Source organism: Siphateles boraxobius, unplaced genomic scaffold (genome assembly GCF_051911475.1).
Source record: "Siphateles boraxobius isolate OS27281-9 unplaced genomic scaffold, OSU_SipBor_1 7, whole genome shotgun sequence".
In the NCBI taxonomy this organism is placed as follows: domain Eukaryota; kingdom Metazoa; phylum Chordata; class Actinopteri; order Cypriniformes; family Leuciscidae; genus Siphateles; species Siphateles boraxobius.
The window spans coordinates 13,715,337-13,735,386 of record NW_027509197.1 but is presented as its reverse complement, the minus strand read 5'-3'; the positions used below and the strand labels follow the sequence as shown (position 1 = coordinate 13,735,386).

The window sequence follows — 20,050 nt, the reverse complement described above, 5'->3', positions numbered from 1 at the left end:
TGTGACAACTAACAGGCTACAATTTATTTATTTATTTCTCTCTCTCTCTGTCTCTCTCTATCTCTCTCTCTCTCTCTTTCTCTCTCTCACTGTGTGATTTATGCGTTGGTTATTTTACCTTTTTAATCCTTTCCCCTTGATTCCTAATCTTTTTTTAGAAAAAGGAAAGAGCAAATGGTAAATTATATAATTTTTATATAATGTGCCTAATTATTAGTCAACAATTAATTTACAGATGGATAAATCATGTTTATGACTTCACTAGAGGCTACGTATTTATTTTATTTGGAACTTTTTTTGATCATCAGCCAATCCCGTTCAGCTGAAAGCAAGAATGAGCGGGTCTCGCGGAATTGTGAATAAAACACTTGACATGAATGATCTTCGAGTTCATTGGCCGGAATGTGCTGCAGTCTGAGAGATGTGTTTCTCTGGGTCAGCGGAATACATGTGAACTGGGGCTTCGTCTCTCCAGTCGGTCTCTATAGTAACCGCAGGATCGCTCATTCACAGCACTGCAGAACCTTACGCGCTTTGTCTTCAAGCAGCGCATGGCCACATGAACATTATGAATAGGCCTACGTCAAGAAGGCTATGCCCTCAAGTAGTTTTGGAGTAGGAAATTTGCTCGCCATCAGCACATGTCCTAGTTTTGGAACTATTTTTAAAGCTTCTGTTGTATAAAGCAACATGAGGCTACATCTAGTTTCCAGCTCCCAGGCATTTACCATATATTTATTTAATGATCTATCTATCTATCTATCTATCTATCTATCTATCTATCTATCTATCTATCTATCTATCTATCTATCTATCTATCTATCTATCTATCTATCTATGTCTGTCTAATCTGCTTGTCTTGACAAACTTTCCTTTTCCCGGTTTAAAATCACATCATTGGATACATTTCAGTTTAGTAATACTTCTTTAAATTGAATTAAATGCACATTAAAATTATGGAATTCTCCATTCAATTCTGAATGGCGGACAGGTTATACATTCATAATAATCCAAAGCAATACCACTGGACACTACAGTTTTTCTCAGTCGCTTTGGTGCATTTCACACATCACTATTTACATTTGCACAACAGTTAATGCAGTTCTCAAAACAATTAGTACAAACTGCAAAACCTAGTTGATAACCTGCAAAAGCGTGTCACTTGCTCAAAATGGATAGCTCATTCCTCAAAAGCAAGTATTCGTGTCAATGAAAGTGTCAGTGTCATCTCAGTTTTTTACAGTCGCCAGGACACATTTCTCAATACTTAGGTCACTTTTTCAAAACTCTTCACACAGTGAGCACAACAGAAGTATATGTGGGCTAAACTGTGGATCATTTATCATTGCTTTGGCACAAAATGCATTCAATGACTACATTTTTCAAATTACATTAATTATTTTCTCACTTCGACACAACAACCACCAAAAACTCACATGCTTACATACTGTTTTCAAAACTGTTAAACTTATGTTCAAAACAATAACATACTAAAAAACTGAATATGACAGCAATTTGCTACATTTCTACAGTAATATTGTAATGAAATATATTTCGAATCTAAAAATGAAATGCTATAAAAACAATTGGACAATTGGACCAACCACAGCTGATTCCTATTGTATCTGTATCGGTGAATGGTGTGTACAAATTCTTGTATTTTGTAATTAGTCTGTGAAAAAAACAAAACAAAAAAAGACATAAAATATATTGAAGCATGCATCATGTCTGATTCATTCCAGTAAAATATATTGCAGTGAATTCTAAACAGTAGAGAGGTGTGCTTGTTTTACAGAAGAAAACATTGTATAATGTTGTTGTTAGTGTTTTTTAGGTCATTGTTTTGTGGGTGACAAAGTGTGTTTGTTGTCTGTCAACCTTTGCTAGTGTGATGGAAGAATATGTTGATTTGAGACATGTATGAAGTGATTTGGTAGTTTTAGTGCATTTTGAAAGTGAAATGAACTGCTGTGCCGAGCTGAAAGTTGGTTTGGAGAACTGTGTGAAGAGTTTTGAAAAAGTGACCTAAGTATTGAGAAATGTGTCCTAGCGACTGTAAAAAACTGTAAGATGAAAAGTTCTGACACCAAGATAGTCAAATGGCTTTTTCATGTTTTTATTACTATATTCATGTATTTTATTATGAGTTTACTCTGTAAATGTTTTCCAATGCAAAAAAGTCAAATCTTGGTAACACTACCTGAAAATGCTCAAGACAGCACTATATACTATTTGCACAGCCATTTGGAAACTACAGTAAAGTTACACATTACTGTATTTAGTGAGGTAACTGAGTACAAGACACTGAATATGTATGTTTCACATTTTTACTGCATATGCTCTTTACAATTCTAATTTGTTCACAGCATTGTGCAAAAGAAAAAAATTACACCCTTTATTTACAACAAACATAAACTACCTTTAGAGCTGTGCTCAACTGTAAACAACATTGCAGTACATATTGGAACTGAACATGCAACATACATACTGTAAAATCCTTCATGCACATGCAGACGTTCCTCTCTGTCTGGCCACATAGGTTCACCTGAGAGAAATGGTTCAATTACAGTAGGAGACATTTTCAGAAAAAAAAAAGGATTAAAACAATTTGCAAAATTTGCTTGACAGATTTTGACAACTAGTTCAACATTTTTGTATGTGATGACTCAAGCAATGAAATGTGGACTGTTAGTTTTATATGGAATGACTATTCAGCAATCACAAGTATAGTTAATTTTGACTGACATGACATAAGCAAATGATAATGTTATAAAACAGCAGAGAGTTGTATGAAAGCAATTGATGCATGTCCAAAAGCATTTGCAATTTGTTGGAAGGAATGAGAAACTGCTACTATGATGTGCACAAATGACTAAATAATGTGGAGGTTGAACTAACTGTTGTGCAAATGTAAATAGTGATGTGAGAAATGCACCAAAGAGACTGAGAAAAACTGTAATATGTTCTGTCTGCTGTATGAATGTTTCTTATTAGTTGCACCTATGAAGACTCCTGAATCCTTAGTAAATAAGTGTTTACCCCAAGAGACCCCAACCAAAGTGCCAAACAAAGAATGATTAGTTCTATTTTTGTACTTGTTATAATGGTTCCTTAATCTGCCAGGAGGCTTTCTTCTGTAGTCACAGTCAATTTGACCGTATGACACTGTGCCATGGCTATATATACTGTATAAGAGATCTTACCTAAGGCTTTCCACCAGCTAATCCCAGATTAGTGGAAACAGGTTATATCGGGTTGGAAATCAAAGTGTCATTAGTAATACTCTATTGACGAGTCAGTGAATAAACATCTTTCATAAAAACTCTGACTTAGTGAACTTAAAGCAAAGGAAATATATTCTTCACAAAAAAGTAGTATAACTTTAAGGAATAGTTGATTACTCACACTCAGTTCCAAACTAATATTATTCTCTTTTTTTGAGAAATTCTAAATAATTTTCAAGCTGCTCTTCATACAATAAAAGAATGTGACCAGTGACTGTCAAGCTCCAAATAAAATAAAGAAACAGTCCATATGATTCATGCAGGATTTGAATGACATGGAGGTGAATAAATGATAACAGAAATCCATAGTAAAACCTATGAAAGAGGATTATTTTGACATGAATAATATAGAATGTTGCAAATTATTTGTCTAAAACTGTTGTATAATGAGTAACGTGTTCACTTTGTTTCAGTCTCTCTGTGGGAGAGCGAGATGGAGGATGTTGACTATATATAGAGTCAGAGTGGGTGTTTCGTGACTGACTTGAATGGATGATACATTCAGAGCCACCCACTGGCTGGGAGTTAGTCACTAGATCACACAGACAGATTCAAAGCAGTACTGCTCATTAAGCTTTCTCTAAGGGACACCAGCCAACACTCCTCTCCTGTCACAGAGGCTTGTGTTTACCAGAAAGACTGCCTCACAATGATTTCAGCAGGCAATTAGAGCGCTATTAACCAGGTTGACTTAGATTGATCGCTCTTCACATTCCTTCAATTATAGCATTTATCCTTGACACACCCAATGTGACAATAGTGATTTTTTTAAGATTGGCACCATGCTTGTAAACACAGGTTAGGTTATAAGAAACTAAAGCATTGGGCATTTTTAAGTGCCTTAAAACATGAACATAAAGTGTGCGATTGAGTTTACAAGGAAGGCAAAAGTAGGAAGTGTTTTTGCTTGATTACATACTTGTTTAGGACAAAAGAGATTGGAAATGTTCTCCTCCCATCTGTTTGTTATGCAAAAGCTGCTGCTGGACTAAGCACACATAATGTCCAGATTAACTCTTGTACATTCACTCAGTGAGACGCTGCAGCTGAAAAGAGCTTATTATAAGAGTGATTTAGCACATAGAGTACTGAGGAAGACCTATGGAAATATAGATTAGATGCTCTTTGTTGTTATTGACTTACATTTTCACTTTCACTACTTCTCTTGAGTAAAAAAATAAAGATTACTATTGTTAAGTAATAAGAATTGTGCATAGTTACTACTTTAATTGAATTATATCTAGGGTTACATATAAGCTGATCAATGGTTTTAAAAATCATAGGTCACAAAAAGTGGGCTGTGGTATCTTCATATTATTGACAAATGCACCGACGTTTATTGATTATTTTAGTGAACAAAATCATTAGCCTAATCTATAGGGGAGGCTACGGATGGTTATCAAACCGTGCTTCAAGTGTTTCATAATTATTGTACTGTTTAAAGCTTATACGGTAATAGGTTCTATTGTGACAACTTACCCCATAAATCCACTATTGGGGAATGTGTTATGTGTTACAACTATTATGTGTTTTTAAATAAGCTGTATCCTTATCTGGGCAATAACGACGGAAAGTGAACAAGGTCTGTGTCTACACAAAAACTCAAAAAATAAGCAGAGTCAGAGAAATATTCAATGGAGCAAAAAGTGTAACTTCTATCTCCCCAAAAGCGAGCAAAACTGTCCTTAGAGATCCTTAAGCTAGACTCACATACAGATATAGCTTTGGTTGTCCCAAACCCTTTCTTTAAGCTGCTGGCTCTGTTGGCCAGACTAGAACCTATTTAAAATAAGTCCAGTGTGTCAGTGCAAACAAATCTTGCCATAAATGGCGGACCCCAGTAGAGCTGCTATTGGCATGCACATCACACTGATGGGACTTATGGGTCTCCTCACAATACACAGCAATGCTGGAGAAATTCCTCATCATGACATCAAATAAGCAACTAGCCAATTAGCCTATACAAGAAAGCCATTTGACACAAAAATAGCCAACTGAACTGCATTGCCATGCGTATGTATCTTAGTCACGATACATTACAGGAAAAGGTTGGGATTTCTTTCTTACTTCCCCCAGTTTGCCTCTTTTAGTATTTTTTGTCATAAAGCTGAAAGCATGTCCTGCGGCGCAGTTGTAGGTACGATGGAATATAGCTACATGGCGCCCTCTTATGTCCTGATTGTGTATTGTAGAACGAAGCGTTCTGCAAAATGAACAGTGTTGGGGGGGCCTCAGGAATGTGGTTAGGAACCATAGATGCTTTACACACTCGGCCGTTTTATAACACTGTGACAATATTTTCCAACTTTTGTTAACGTTTAGTATGCTGTTTTCTTAGTGCGTACCGATGGCTGGCAGCCACAGCATAGCCAATGTGTAAGCTTTTTACTTGTTGGGACATTTAGTCAGATAAATAGCTACAACTAATTTATTATTATTATTAGGCCTATTACATTTTTTAAATTACTCAATTTTACTATTTAAGTTAGTGACTAATCATATCCAAAAAAATAGAACTTTGTATTTAAAAAAACACACACAATTATAATAAAATAATAATAATAGGCCTAATAATAATAATAATAAATAGCACAGAGTGATAACGCATTTCCCCCTTGGTTCTCTCAAAAAAATGAAAATTCTGTCATTATTTACTCACCCTCAAGGTGTTCCAAACGTATGAATGTCTTTCTTCAGCTTTTTAAGGAAGATATTCTGAAGAATGTCGCTAACCAAACAGTTGTGAGGCACCATTATGGAAAAAAATATATGTACTATGGACGTCAATGGTGCACCACAACTATTTGGTTACTAACATTCTTCAAAATAACGTATGTCCAAGTCAAGTCACCTTCATATGGCGCTTTTAACAATACAGATTGTAGGCTATCAAAGCAGCTTCACAACGGAAACACATTGTTCTACATAACAAAGAAATTCATACAGGAACAACATGAGGGTGAGTAAGTGATGCCGGAATTTAAATGTTGAGGCTTTGACGAGTTTGCATGTTAATGAAATCTGACTTAATATTATAATGCGTATTTGTCTTGCTGTCCGGGGGGAGGGCTCCGAGCTCAGAATTCGGCCCGACCCCAGAGTACTCCCCCCATGACCTTAGAGATCATAGGTATCTATGAGCGGACCCAGCCGAATGTGGGGTGAAGGGGTGGTGGTGGGATGCTGAGAAATTAGTCATGAGACAGGAGGTAAGGGAAGGCTTTATTTATACTGGCTTCTTCTTGTGCTGATTGGATGATTACCTGAACATGCTCCTCCCGAACTTTGTTACATAAAACTTCATTTATAGCAAAGATTTCTACCCTCATACAAAATCAATTTAATTAAATTTTGCATTTTTCAGAATTAATTAAATAAAAATTTCGCTACTCACAAATACCACCCAAAATAACTTTAGCCAGGTTAGATACAAACACAAAGAATAACCCTATAACAGATCAGACTTTTTTAAAAATTTAATGTTTTATCACAAGCAAAATACATTATAACCAAATTATCAACAGAGCAAAAAGAAGGGAAGTATAGGCAACACAAACTGGTGATCAGTAGCCTATACTCTCGTGTTTAAGTAGACCATTTAGGCTATGAAAAAAAAACATAGTTAGCCTATACTTTACGATTTATTAGGACATACGCTTTTGAAATGTAGGCTATGCCTAATGTTCAGACCCACACCGTCCACCCTATGCCCAATGTTTTCGACCAACACTCATAATTACTATCGTAAATAAATAACGACATATCAAAGCGCTTTATGTGGGTTAAGTGTGAACTATATGCTCGACATGTGTAGTAGCGACACGTTTTTGCTTCTTATCATTTGTTCTCGTAGGCTACCATGTAGTATCTCTCCAACATTAGCCTACGTTAATTTTGTCTTCTCTTTTGTTGACCTCAAAGGTTTGTGAGGTAGCCTAAGGCAACCCCGATTTTAACTGATCAACACAGCTGATATTAATGATGAATTAGCCATGTTATTTGTTATCCATAAGATGGCGCTAAATTGTTTTCTTATCTTATAATGGTCAACATTAACAATCCTTCAAATGTTAAGCCAAAATAATCATTTTCAATCGAGTAAAGAATTTAAGGCCTATTCATGCGCATTGTAAATGATTAGGCTACGGTATTATCTGGAGTGATTGCGCTAGTTGGCTATGAATTAGTTTGCGCTTTTGAATAGGTTATAGCCTATCGGCGCGCACTCCTGAGACATTTTTTTAATCAGTTATAGTGAGTATTGATATTATTCAGGTTGTTTAAAGTATTGATATTGTTTACGCAACTTAAATGTGACGCAGACACGGCACCGAAGGGTCCTGGCGGTTGCAGGTTATGGCTGTGGTATAGGGTGGGAGGAGATCCGGGCCAGTAGGAGAACCCCGACGGACCAACACCTGGAGCAACCAGATTGAGTTTGGAAATTCCTGAAAACTGGATGGGAGCGAAGTTGCTCTGGAACTTATAAATAGCTTGTTCAGTTGAAGAGGGCTGGCACACTTGCGCCAGGCCGTTAAAGTCAAATTTGTACGCGTATCGCTTTCCGTGTACCTTGGTCATGATGTTTTTGTCGTAGTAATAGCGCAGAGCGCGACTCAATTTGTCATAGTTCATGTTCGGTTTACTCTTGCGTTCCCCCCACCGTCGGGCCACCTCGTCCGGGTCTATGAGTTTAAACTCTCCATTGGTCCCCTCCCAGGCGATGCATGTCATATTGGCGCTGTCAGATAGCAGCTCCAGGAGAAACTGCCATAGCTGGATTTGTCCACTTCCTATAAAATGGAAGGAAAGTAGGCTTACATGTAGCCTATGTAGGGAAAACAAGGAGGGCAACCTTTTTTATCAATATTCTGTGAAGACAGAATAAATAGAGAAATAGAAATAGAAAATAAAAGTTATTTGAAGTTAAAATCACTCTTCTAAAAACAGTTTTACTGTATAGGGTTCTTGAGTTGGTTATAGGCTATGGTCATTTGGAGATTAAAAAAAACATTTGATATTTTATTATAGATTAGGGTATTGGTTTCTTGGTTCTGCAGTCTTACAAATAAAGGTTCTTTATTGGCATGATTTTATGAAGAACCTTTAAACAACCATGGAATCTTTCTATTGGAGGTTCTTTGTAGTATAAAAAGGTTTTAGTATTTAAATGTTATTCAGAAAAACTCAAATGTTCTCTGAAAGGTTGTTTTGGCAGCACAACATTGTTTTTCTCAGCCCATAGCCTTCTAATTGGGTACTTTATTTTTTATTTAAAGATTTATTTTTTAGGTATAATAATAACAAAAGTGTGTATACAATTTTGCGTAATGCACACAATAGTTATTTTTAAAATTATGTAAGAACCTTTTATTTATTTATTTTTGCACAAAAGTAAGAAAATTCGTCTGTCAACAATCCATCGCAGCACTCACCTTTCTGCACGCCTGTGTTGATGGGGGTCCAAGAAGAGCTTTTGCTTTCCTTCAGAAGATTTTCTGTGGGGTCTGGAAGAAAACGTTTAAAAATACGTCTGACAATTAGAATTCATATTCTATATGTAGGCTACTTGAAAAGGAATAAAAAGTAAAATATGCATGAAACATATTTCCACTTGTTTGTGTATTGGCCTATTTGTAATAATTTTAAAGGAAAACCACGTAATGTCATCCATCTATAAATAAGAATTCGCAATAAAAGAGTTTAAATAGTATGAGTATCGTCGTGTTGCTGCTCGATGTATTTGCCCAGACTTCAGCGCTGAGGTCAGGAAACGCGTCCAGGAAAAAGGATATCCGATTTCCGACAAAAGAGGACATGCGTTCCAGATGGAGAAGTCACCCACCGGCGGTGGTGCGCAGCGTACACCCGCAGACCCCTAGCATCGCCCTATTCTTTTCACTCATTTCAGCAATTTTTCTCATTTTACGCACAAAAAGACTATGTACCTGAGAGATACATGTTAAACATAAGGCTTCCTCCGCAGTTCTGTCGCATTGTGGTGGTGGTGGTGGACGTGAAAGGGTAGGCTTTCATTGGCGCAAAGATTTTTATTAAACTTTATCTCAAAACTGTGATCTGGAATAAATGTGAGACAGATTGAAGTTTCCAGGCAACTGTCACAAGCCCCATCTCTGAGACAATATTCAGACAGCAATTTCCTTCGGTGCATTGGTTTAATTAAAAGAGCAATTTACCTCTGCCATCCCTCCCCGTCTCCACAATAAAAAGGAACCGATAGAAATTCGGTCTTATCAATCCACCATCAAGGTTTAATAAAGTTTCTGCGTTAAGATCAGAGTTTCTATGGAGAATTGAAGTGTTTGACATGGAAACCGGTTCAGATCCTCTTTCTTTTCCGCCTTTTTACCTCTTTGCAAACAGAAAGGCCTGTTCCATGTTGGTTGAGAATATTTACCTTTTAACCATGCCTCAGTGCATAATGGTAAACAAGAACATTTTTATCCCAAACGTATGTTGCTTTAATGCGCAATATTGTAAACCATGTGCCACTTATGATCGGTTCAGTTATACTGTTACGTAATGCACTGGTTGTCATTAAACAAAACATTATTATTTTTAAACTGAGACAAGAACCCAAGTGCTCTAAAAAGAACCCAAAATAACTTTTTTTTCTTTATTAATAACTCCAGTACATATAGGGTAAACATTTTATTATGACACCTTTTTTTATTATATTATAGTCCTTGAATTCTATGTACCTTTTAACAAAACCAAATCTTCAAAAAAAAAAAAAAAACTAAATGTGGAAGACAACAAAGCAGTTAAGGTTCACCATATATTTTACAGTAATCCCATACGACACTCGTCGACCAATGAAGTGACAAAAAAAACAGACAAAGAAGGTAAATGCTTTATTACTTTTTTTTGTGCCGAGCAAACATATTAATGTTGTCCATCTGTACATGGGTGTGTGTTTTTTATTCAAACCATATATATATATATATATATATATATATATATATATATATATATATATATATATATATATATATATATATATATATATATATATATATATATATATATAATATTAAAAATATTAAAGAAAATATAAAAATGATAAAAATATGAAAAAAATAATATAAAATAATACACTGTAGTATGCTTATTCTGTATATTTAAGCTGTATTAATTGCATAAAAATAAAGAATCCCCAGCAGCTTCAACTGTGAGAGAAGCATCATTAACACAAACACACATGAAACAGGCGAGTCATCCTGTAGTTGTTTTTGTCGTGCTGTCTCTGGCGTCCCAGACTTGCTTTAGCTGCCTGAGTCATGAAAGACATCGCAGGCAACTTAAACAAGCCTCGGATGCAAGGCAATGCTTGAGTTTTTCCATGCACTCGACATAATTCATGCTGGCCTTGGACCTGCTTCTGATGAATAAATTCAAAACACCTAAATGCAATAATTAAAGATAAATGCGATATGCGAATCAAATAAGAGATCTAGAATATAAAAATGCAAAGAGAAAGGATCAAATCTGAAATAAGTCTAAAGATAAGTTGTGTTTCTAATGGTAGCTGTAATTTGCCTGTACGATTATACACTGTAGGCCTACATGTAACTGAATTCACAGATTCTCTTGTTTAATTTTAGCTAGATTCATAGGCCTACATGTAGAAAAAAATAATGTCTTAAATGTTTGTACTTTGTTTATCATTTTTAGTTAAAATTATTAAAATGAAATGGGTAGGTGATCGGGGTATAATAGTTAATTTAACAGTAAATTCGATTACCACAAATGTCCACGTTTCATTTGACGTAAATTTACAACTCTTCCCGGTAGGGGGTATAGGCTACGTTGTAACAGCTGCACTTTTTGTTTTTGACAATTATTTCAGGTCAGGGATCGGTAATACAGGCAAACCTGGAATAGTCAATTATATCAAAGTTTGAGAAACTACACAGCACAAACATTGTTTTACAAAGAACAAAATGTTTTACGCTGGTCTCAACTTCCGTTGTCGATGTAACCTTGTAGTCGGGTTAATTCAGTCCTATTAAATACGAATGCTACTTGAATAAATATTTTAGATTAGGCCTACTTAAAATTGTTTGACTAAGGTTATCATTTTTGGTAGTACGTTTAGTTTAATTAATTAAACATGTTTAGGCTACAATGCAGTTTTATAAAGTTGGATTTGTGATCGCCATTTTTTTCTTCTAAATACTTATAGGCTAGTGCAGGTCTCTGTCCTGGTTTGCTCCCTTAATAAGTTCACTTACCCCGTCCTGTTATGTCAGACTGCAGCCTGTCCCAGATCCAGCTGCTTTCAGCACTCTTGTCTGTCTTATAACCACTGCACTAAGAACCAGTACTACACTTTTAATCAGCTGGTAGGGAAATGTGTATTTGATAAAGGTGTGTATGGTTTAACATTTTATTAGGAGATCCTGGACTGGGTGTGGGAGCAAGTTTTCAAACAGCAACTACTCGTCTGATTCTGGAAGTGGGTGTGTGCAGCCAAATACTGCTTGAGTCCTGAAAGGTTACGGTTACACACAACAAACATAAGAGACGGAATGACACCCGGATCCCAGTGTTACAAACGATTTGATTGGACGAAAAAGAAACCGTAATTCCTTTACCCCTTCATCGATAAAAGGATCCGTCCATTGCATTAGACCTCGGCTGTTTTCATCAACGAAAAACTGTATAGGCCTATTCAAACAAGAATATGTAGGTTACGACAATTATTTGATCCACAAAGGTAAGGACCTCGGACAGCTCCAGACAAAACCCAGACCGGTGACAACACGTGAGAACTTTCACCCCCTAGCTCATGGAGAATAAAAAAAGAGGGCTAATTCTGCAAGTAAACTTGCAGTAAAAAAAAAAACCAACACTTTTTTATTGATTCTCCATGGGCAGATGATTTAAATAAATATGTAACATAAAATATTTGTTAAAATAGAAAGAGGTTTTCATTACATTTTTAAACACATTAAATATACATTTATTTAAACATTTATTAACAGCGCTTTTTATATTTTTACACAAAAAAATATATTTTCATGATTGGTTATCACAGCTTTTTTTCTTTTGTCAAATCAACTTAGATAATTAATGTGGTTTAGATAATATTTTTGGTTTCTGTTAATTCAACCAATCTCCTTCATTATATTAACTTAAATTTTTTATTTCAAAGAACTCAAAATTTTAAGGCAACCAACAATACTTTTAGGACTTGAATAGGCCTATATATACATATATGAATATGTTTGTTTTATTTTGTATAAATGTATATGTAAATGTAGCTAAAATCCCCCAAAAACAGGTCCACAAAGAAAAAATAGCATGACACTAACATGAACGTACTCATGCTCTTGTTTATTAGAAATATCAGTCTGACATCACCCAGATGGTGGGCATCATTGCAAGACTTGGTGGTGTTCATCTGGTGTAAAAAATCCTAATTGTTAAATGTAACGAAGTGTCCTATTCCTCCATTGAAAGTGTAGTCTATCTCAGAAAAAAAAAATCTTGCCAAAATTTCTGCATGATTACATTTCTTTTAAAATGTGGGAGGCCTGCTCTAATTACATATTCTTTAAAAAGCATCAGACCTGCTTGTTTTTTACATCAAGAATTACCACAGCAGATCCATGATTTGAGCAGAGAAGTTGTTTTATTAAAAAAAAAGTACTCTTTTACCATAGTTTAATTAATGTCTTTATTGCCTATAGTAATGACATGGCATGACATGATGTGTACATAATGGTGTGGGGTCTTATTGTTGAATTCTGCGCATAGACTGGATCTGATTGGTGTGTGCCTGGGTGCCAAACTCGTTGTAGCATCTGTACTCTCCTTGGCGTCTGTCTCTCTCAAAGATGTACTGATATCCACGGTAACCAGGAAACTGATAGCCTACCCAGCTGCCGGAGAAAAAGGCAAATCTCATTTATTGCACCGCACACTAATAAGACTGTGTGCAGGGAGGTGCTACATTACATAAGTGATATACTATTTGTAACAAAGAATAGGAGATCCACAAAGGACACACTCTGTAAGAAATGCGTTTGGAAGACATTTACTGACATTGCAAATGTGTGTGTGTGTGTGTGTGTGTGTGTGTGTGTGTGTGTGTGTGTGTGTGTATGTGTGTGTGTGTGTGTGTGTGTGTGTGTGTGTGTGTGTGTGTGTGTGTGTGTGTGTGTGTGTGTGTGTGTGTGTGTGTGTGTGTGTGTGTGTGTGTGTGTGTGTGTGTGTGTATATATATATATATATACTGTAAAAAAAAGTTGAAGTACAATCAACTTGGATGTTTAAGCCATTTCAACTATATACGTTAATCGAACTTTAAATAATGAGTTGAATCTTGTATAACTTAAATTAATAGTTACAAACATTTAAAAAACTAAATTATTAAATACAGTTATATTAATAGGATTAATAGGATTCTGTCAGGTGGGGTTTAGTTTTAATTCATTAATTTAGTTTTAATTCATTATTACATTTTTATGAACACTTTATGACTAGAAATAAAATAGCAAAAACCTGTTAAATATGAAAGTATTTGCAATCATTTAATACATTTCTTCTTATAATAGAACCTTTTTGGCTTAAATGGTTGTAAAAATGAGTCAAGAACTCTAGGGTTCTATATAGAATTTGTTTTTTTTCCTGAGAGTGATGAGGTGACTTACGCTCCTGAGTTGACTTTGATTGAGGGAACTTCCTTGCTGCACCAACCCATGGCTTGGAGGGAGGGATAGTCCTCACACATCTCAAATTTACGTCCCATGAATTCTTCACACTCATAGAGGGTAATCTTACTGTCACTGTGGTTCTGTCGGGGAAAGGGTGAGTATGGGAAATGAGGTCACGGTAGGATGATTAGGAGGATATTTGTTATGAAGTAAACCTAATGTGCCGTTTTAACAAAGAGATGATGAAAGAGGCCGTATGAGAAAGTCTTTGCAGATTTGACATAATGGGATCAACTTACAGCACATTTAATAGGTTTGAAAGAGAGCATGTGCTCTGTTCTGTAACTGCTGTTGCCACTCCAGGCCTGGTAACAGGGGTAGTCTCCTTTCTCCAGGATAAACTGCTGGCCCTGGAACTCAGGATACTCGTACCCCACCCAGCTGAGAGACAGAATGTCATAGTCAACACAAACCATGAAGCAACATCATTTTACATGGCAATGATCGCTGCTGATCAGGACACAAAGGCAAAGGCAAACACGATGGTAAAGCTGAATGAGCGGCTCTGTGTTCTTTTATCAGCTCATCTGTCATCATCACAGACAGCCACAACACAGCCGGCAGCTGCCAGCCACACACACTATCTCTGCTATCTCTCTGTCATTGTTCCAGTTCGTATAAATATATATAAATATAAAAAAACGCTATTCAGACTATAGTTACAGATGGAAACGCTGTTTATGACAATTAAAATTGCTGGTTTTGTGGGACATTGTGCAGATGCCATAATGTTTGGCTATCAAGTATGTTGCTAAATGTATGTTATGAAGGTTGCAAATAGTCACTTTAATTTGAATGTAGGCATGTTTAAGTAATAAAAAAACAACAACAACAACAACAATATATATAAAAACATAGAAAAAGCTTGCAGAAAAAAAAACATACATTGTAAGCATATTTTGTTGGTTCTCTCTTGTGTTCATAATTTCCTTGTGTGATAGCTTGGCAAAATAATGTCGCACAATTTTGCATGTTGCGTTATCAAAAATAAAGCAGTCCAAGCAGAATTATACAATATGCTTACAAAATCTTTAAGAAATATTTAACAATAGTTGAATAAAGGGTAAATATGTCCATTTTCCTTTAGGCTGGACATCACTTTTGGTCACTACTGTGTGTGTGTGTGTATATATATATATATATATATATATATATATATATATATATATATATATATATATATATATATATATGCTGATTTGGTCCTCAAGAAACATTTCTTATTATTATCAATGTTGAAACTGTTGTGCTTTAAAAACAATTGTGTGTTTTCAGGATATAAGGATATAGAATAGAAACAGCATTTATTTGGTATATAAATCTTTGGTAACATTCTAAAGGTCTTTACTGCCACTTTGGATCATTTTAATGCATCCTTGCTGAACAAAAGAAAAAAAAATCTTTTGAACGGTTGTGTATATATATTATATACATGAACATACATTACTTCTAATTTTACAAATATCTCACAGTATTAATCAATCAAAATATATCTCCAATATTAAACATGGCAGTCATATATCCCCCTTCTTCACCCTTTGCACATCGAAACATCCAGAGGTTACACTTACGGGCCGTCCTCCACCTTAATGGAGCGAATCTTTCTGAAGTCTCTGTCCAGAATGTTCTGGCACTCAAACGTGAATTCACAGCTCTTTCCCTGGAAGAACTCCTCCTCGAACACAGTCATCCTAAACTTCCCTCTCTGCTCCAACTGCTGCTGCGGATTCATGGCTGCTGTCGATCACCGCGCTCTCTATACCGGGAAAACAAGGAGAGGAGAGGGGCATAACCAAGACCACAGCGTGAATTCATGCACCATTGTGAATTATTCCTGGGTAGACTACGTGAAAAATGATTCTTGGATAAAGTTTCGACAGTAGTTGTTTTCTGCTAGCAGGATATTTTTTGCTCAATTAAATCACTTTCGCTCTTTATCATTGTACAGGAATCCGATGTTTCACTTTGAAGGGCTAAGACAGTGGCATACTCACGTACTGAGGTGGGACAGATCCAGTATAATCAATGTGGTGGCCAAGCCCTTGTCCAGTGTTTTTATAGCATAGGGCCCCTCATTTAGTGCAGAATGCGCATCAGGCCTGCACACTCAGCAGCAGCCAACAGAAAAACCGCATTAGCCTCCACTATTGTGGAGCCCTGTGCGGCCTATTGTGGAGGTCTTAGACCCACTGACTCATCAAAACGCTACTCTCTGCCCCCATGCTGGACCCTTGGCTATTCACAATGGCGATGGATAGGGCAGATAATAGCAGAATTGTTGGAGATTAGGCTGAGCCGTCCGTGGTCACTCTCTGGTGCCTGCTTGTGGCTGTTCTCCCTGGGCAGAACTGGCTGTTGTTGACCTATAGTAATGATGCTGAACATGAATCATATTGGAATACATAATACACAGAATAAAACATTTCTCTATTTGTTTCTGAGATCATTTGAACAACAATATATGCATGCAATGGGGGGAAAATCACTGCATTTGAGAGTATAATTCCCATTGCCAAATTCACAACAGATAATATACATCCTTTTTTAATCTATAATAATTGCAGCTGTTCAGATGAATAGGGCATACAGCTGTTTTAGTGAAATAACAACTTTAATAATACATTATAAAAGTAACTTTTGAAATGTGATAAGCATAGTCAGATTTGTCATATCAAGCAAGTGTCATGTAACATGATCATTTCAATAAAAAAATAAACATTATTTTTATAGCCTACTTAAACTGAACATTATCCATTGGTCAGCCCTTTTGATGACATCTTGTGGTGTGATTCTTTATTGCATGACCAGCTCTGGATTTCAGTACATTTGTATGACCTTTATCACTACAGCATTAAGTTTTATTATTCATAGACAAGACATAGACAATTATGTTGGATTCCAAACCCTATAAAATATTCTAATAAGCCAAGGCATGAATAATATGTATGTCAGTGCATGCATATGTGATTGTTCTCACCTGTTAGGCGTTGTTTGCATAAGAACAGGTGCTGTAGAGATGCAGGGCGCACAGCTGTTGTCCTGTTATCCTGATTTGGCAGATCTGAGCTCCCACTCATTTTCTCAGGATAGCCAGTTACATCCCACACGTCCTGATACAAAAAAGAGGAATAATATAATTATAATTAAGTTGCCTCCATATATATATACACACACACACATATACACAGATATATATATACATATAATCTGAATTTATGTCATAATTTCTCTCTGCTACTAGTGTATGCGTGTTTATATATATATATGTTTATTTATATATATATATATATATATATATATACACACACACATTTTTAATATATCCCTTTGATCAATTTAATGCATTATTTAATGCATTATCTCACCGCCTCTCTCTCTGTCTCTCTCTCTCTCTTTTTATATATATATATATATATATATATATAGATAGAGAGAGAGAGAGAGAGAGAGAGAGAGAGTGATGATGCATTACATTGACCAAAAGGCATATGTATATAACGATAAACAATATAACAAAAGATTTATTTTTGAAATATATTTATTTTGCTGTTCGTCGACAAACGTTTTATTTTTCAAAAAAACCTGAAAAAACCCATCAGTTTCCACAAAAACATTAAGCAGCACAGCTGTGTTCGACATTGATGATAATAAGAAATGTTTCTTGAGCACCAAATCATATTGCATAATATATTAGAATGATTTCTGAAGTAAATCATGTGACACTGAAGACTGGAGTAAAATTCAGCTTTACCATCACAGGAATAAATTACAACCCAATATTAAAACAGAATACGCATATTTGAATCATATGTTATAATATTATTGTTTTTACTGTATTTTGATACTGTATTTTTTTTAAAAAACAGGCTAAATGCAGCTTTAATGAGCATAAGAGATGAGGAATTGATGACATCATCAGATGATGATGATGCACTGTACGTGTGTGTTCAAGGTAAACATCCCACATGCAAAACCCAGTGTAACTGTCAGAGCGATTTGACATGCAAATCAATCCGTTGCAAATCAGAAAGTGTGATGCTTCCGTGTCACTCCAGGAGTACAGTGTCATTGCTCAGAAAAGCAGGATTTGACATATCATATTATACATTTCATTTGAGCTCGAATCAAGCTGTAAAATGGCCACATTTTATTTCGATGCGAAGATAAACATGAAATACATTTTTTAAATGTTTATTATTGTTGTGTGTTGTGCACAGCCCCATCAAACCATAGGTGTGCATATTGTTTTTCCTGATTGTCATTCATTTATTTAGCCAGTTTACAAACAGGTGTGAAGGTGCAGTGAAACTGGTCGGTGCTATTTGAATAGTTAGTGCTGGATGATGTTTTCTTTAGGGTGCCATGGAAACTAATCCTTCTAAGGGCAAATGTGGACAGGTCCAGACAGCTAGTGCAGGTGACATCTGCTCTGATAATGTCCTTTATGTGTTTGAGCACACAAGGACGGGTGCTTCTGCAGAACATGGCCATGGTAGACAGAGACAGACATTTCCATCTAATTTACTGCCAAGGGCAAGACAAAAAAAAAAAATTATTTGCATTTTCAACAGTAACCCTTTTAACTGCCACATAGCCAACAGGCAACTCCTGTCCAGCAGGTAGACTATCTGTTTGCCAAGTACTTTATGGAATAATGCAATAGCCTATAGGCCTATGCTTAATTCAGAAACAATTGTACTGTCTGTTGCAACATAAGTAGAGCGGTAAATGTATCAAATAATAATAAAAATACAAATTGAGATTTCCCCTTTTTTCTGTTTTATTAAAATAATGTAACAATTCAGAATAACGTACATTGCATGCCTCCATTATGAAAAGGAAGACAATAATATATTTAGTTAAGATATTTTCACATTGGTTCTTCAACAATTAGGCTTCTCTCAAAGATCTGACTAGAAAATAGTTCTGTTTTATACAGGCTACTAATTATCATATTTATATTGTTCTTAAAATACAATCACATGGTCAATAAGACGAAAAATAAAGGTTTAAATCATAAACCATGGCCTTGCAGTATTACAAGTGTTGCCTGGTAAAACTATAAGCCTTTTAACAAACAGAGTTTTCCTTTTGTCTAAATACCAAATAAATAACATGACAACAAGACATAATATCGACATAGCTATTTAGGCTATCCATTCAATATAGTTACTCGGCAAATTATACGCGTTTTATTCATTGTTTTTACACGGTTAAGTTTCGTTGAACAGACTGTGACAGCAGTGGAAATGTCAGTCTCTGCGTGGATCCCGCTGCTCTGGTGTTTTACTGACGCGTGTCTGCATCTGCGTAACGCGAGCCGAACGAACAAAACCATTTCATCTGCAGGTATTGTGCGTGTGGCTCAACGTGATACAAGTACAGAAAGCACATACAACATCCATTCTGACGTCCATTAATTCATTCGGTTTCTGACGATGACTTGGCCTCTTTCCTGACAATCAGTAAAGAAGAACAATAGATCATGTGAACAATTATTTTCTCAGGTAACTTTCATTAACAATATAAACATTAGCTAGGCCTATATATGATGTTCTTGAACATGAAAATATGTATATACACTTCATGAAATTTAAAGTAGCCTAGTCTACTTCAATGTGCACTAACTAATGTTACAAAAAACTTGACAAAACTCACCGTGTCATTCGGCGCATCAGAAGCGTTATAATAGCGACTGCTAATGCACGCAAACCTGCTGAGGCCTTTATATAGTTGCACACGAGTAAATGCATTGATCTGCTCTCTGTCTTATGCGCGCGGAACTCTGTCCTGGACACCTGTCACACGGCACTTTCCTCTCATCCAATATTGACACAGGGAGTCAAATGGGAGGTCCACAGATTACTTCTCTCTATTATGTCGCTCTGTGCAAACCCACCTCGCGTTTCGTCGAGATACAACGCGTTGAGACATCTGGAGCGGATGGGCGCGTGAGGTCAGGCGAGGACGTACAAAGATGACCTCTTACACTTAAAAAAAAAGAAAAGAAAGAAAGGGGTATGC

General features: G+C 35.9%; 2 protein-coding genes across 3 annotated transcripts; both read right to left on the bottom strand.

Moving 5' to 3' along the window:
- Positions 1–6,745: 6,745 nt before the first annotated feature.
- fev (FEV transcription factor, ETS family member) lies at positions 6,746–9,320 on the bottom strand. Its single transcript, XM_077216699.1, has 3 exons — positions 9,233–9,320; positions 8,720–8,791; positions 6,746–8,077 (listed from the first exon to the last, which is right to left on the bottom strand). The coding sequence occupies exons 1-3, from the start codon at positions 9,318–9,320 to the stop codon at positions 7,530–7,532; spliced, it is 708 nt and encodes a 235-aa protein (XP_077072814.1). The 3' UTR covers positions 6,746–7,529.
- Positions 9,321–12,989: 3,669 nt separating this feature from the next.
- On the bottom strand, positions 12,990–16,130 carry cryba2b (crystallin, beta A2b). 2 transcript variants are annotated; one of them, XM_077216167.1, is made up of 5 exons: positions 16,021–16,130; positions 15,598–15,782; positions 14,266–14,407; positions 13,964–14,106; positions 12,990–13,192 (listed from the first exon to the last, which is right to left on the bottom strand). In XM_077216167.1, the coding sequence occupies exons 2-5, from the start codon at positions 15,756–15,758 to the stop codon at positions 13,045–13,047; spliced, it is 594 nt and encodes a 197-aa protein (XP_077072282.1). In that variant the 5' UTR covers positions 15,759–15,782; positions 16,021–16,130; the 3' UTR covers positions 12,990–13,044. The 2 variants fall into 2 exon arrangements, with proteins under 2 accessions (XP_077072282.1, XP_077072283.1); XM_077216168.1 differs by having other exon boundaries at positions 16,025–16,121.
- Positions 16,131–20,050: the final 3,920 nt, after the last annotated feature.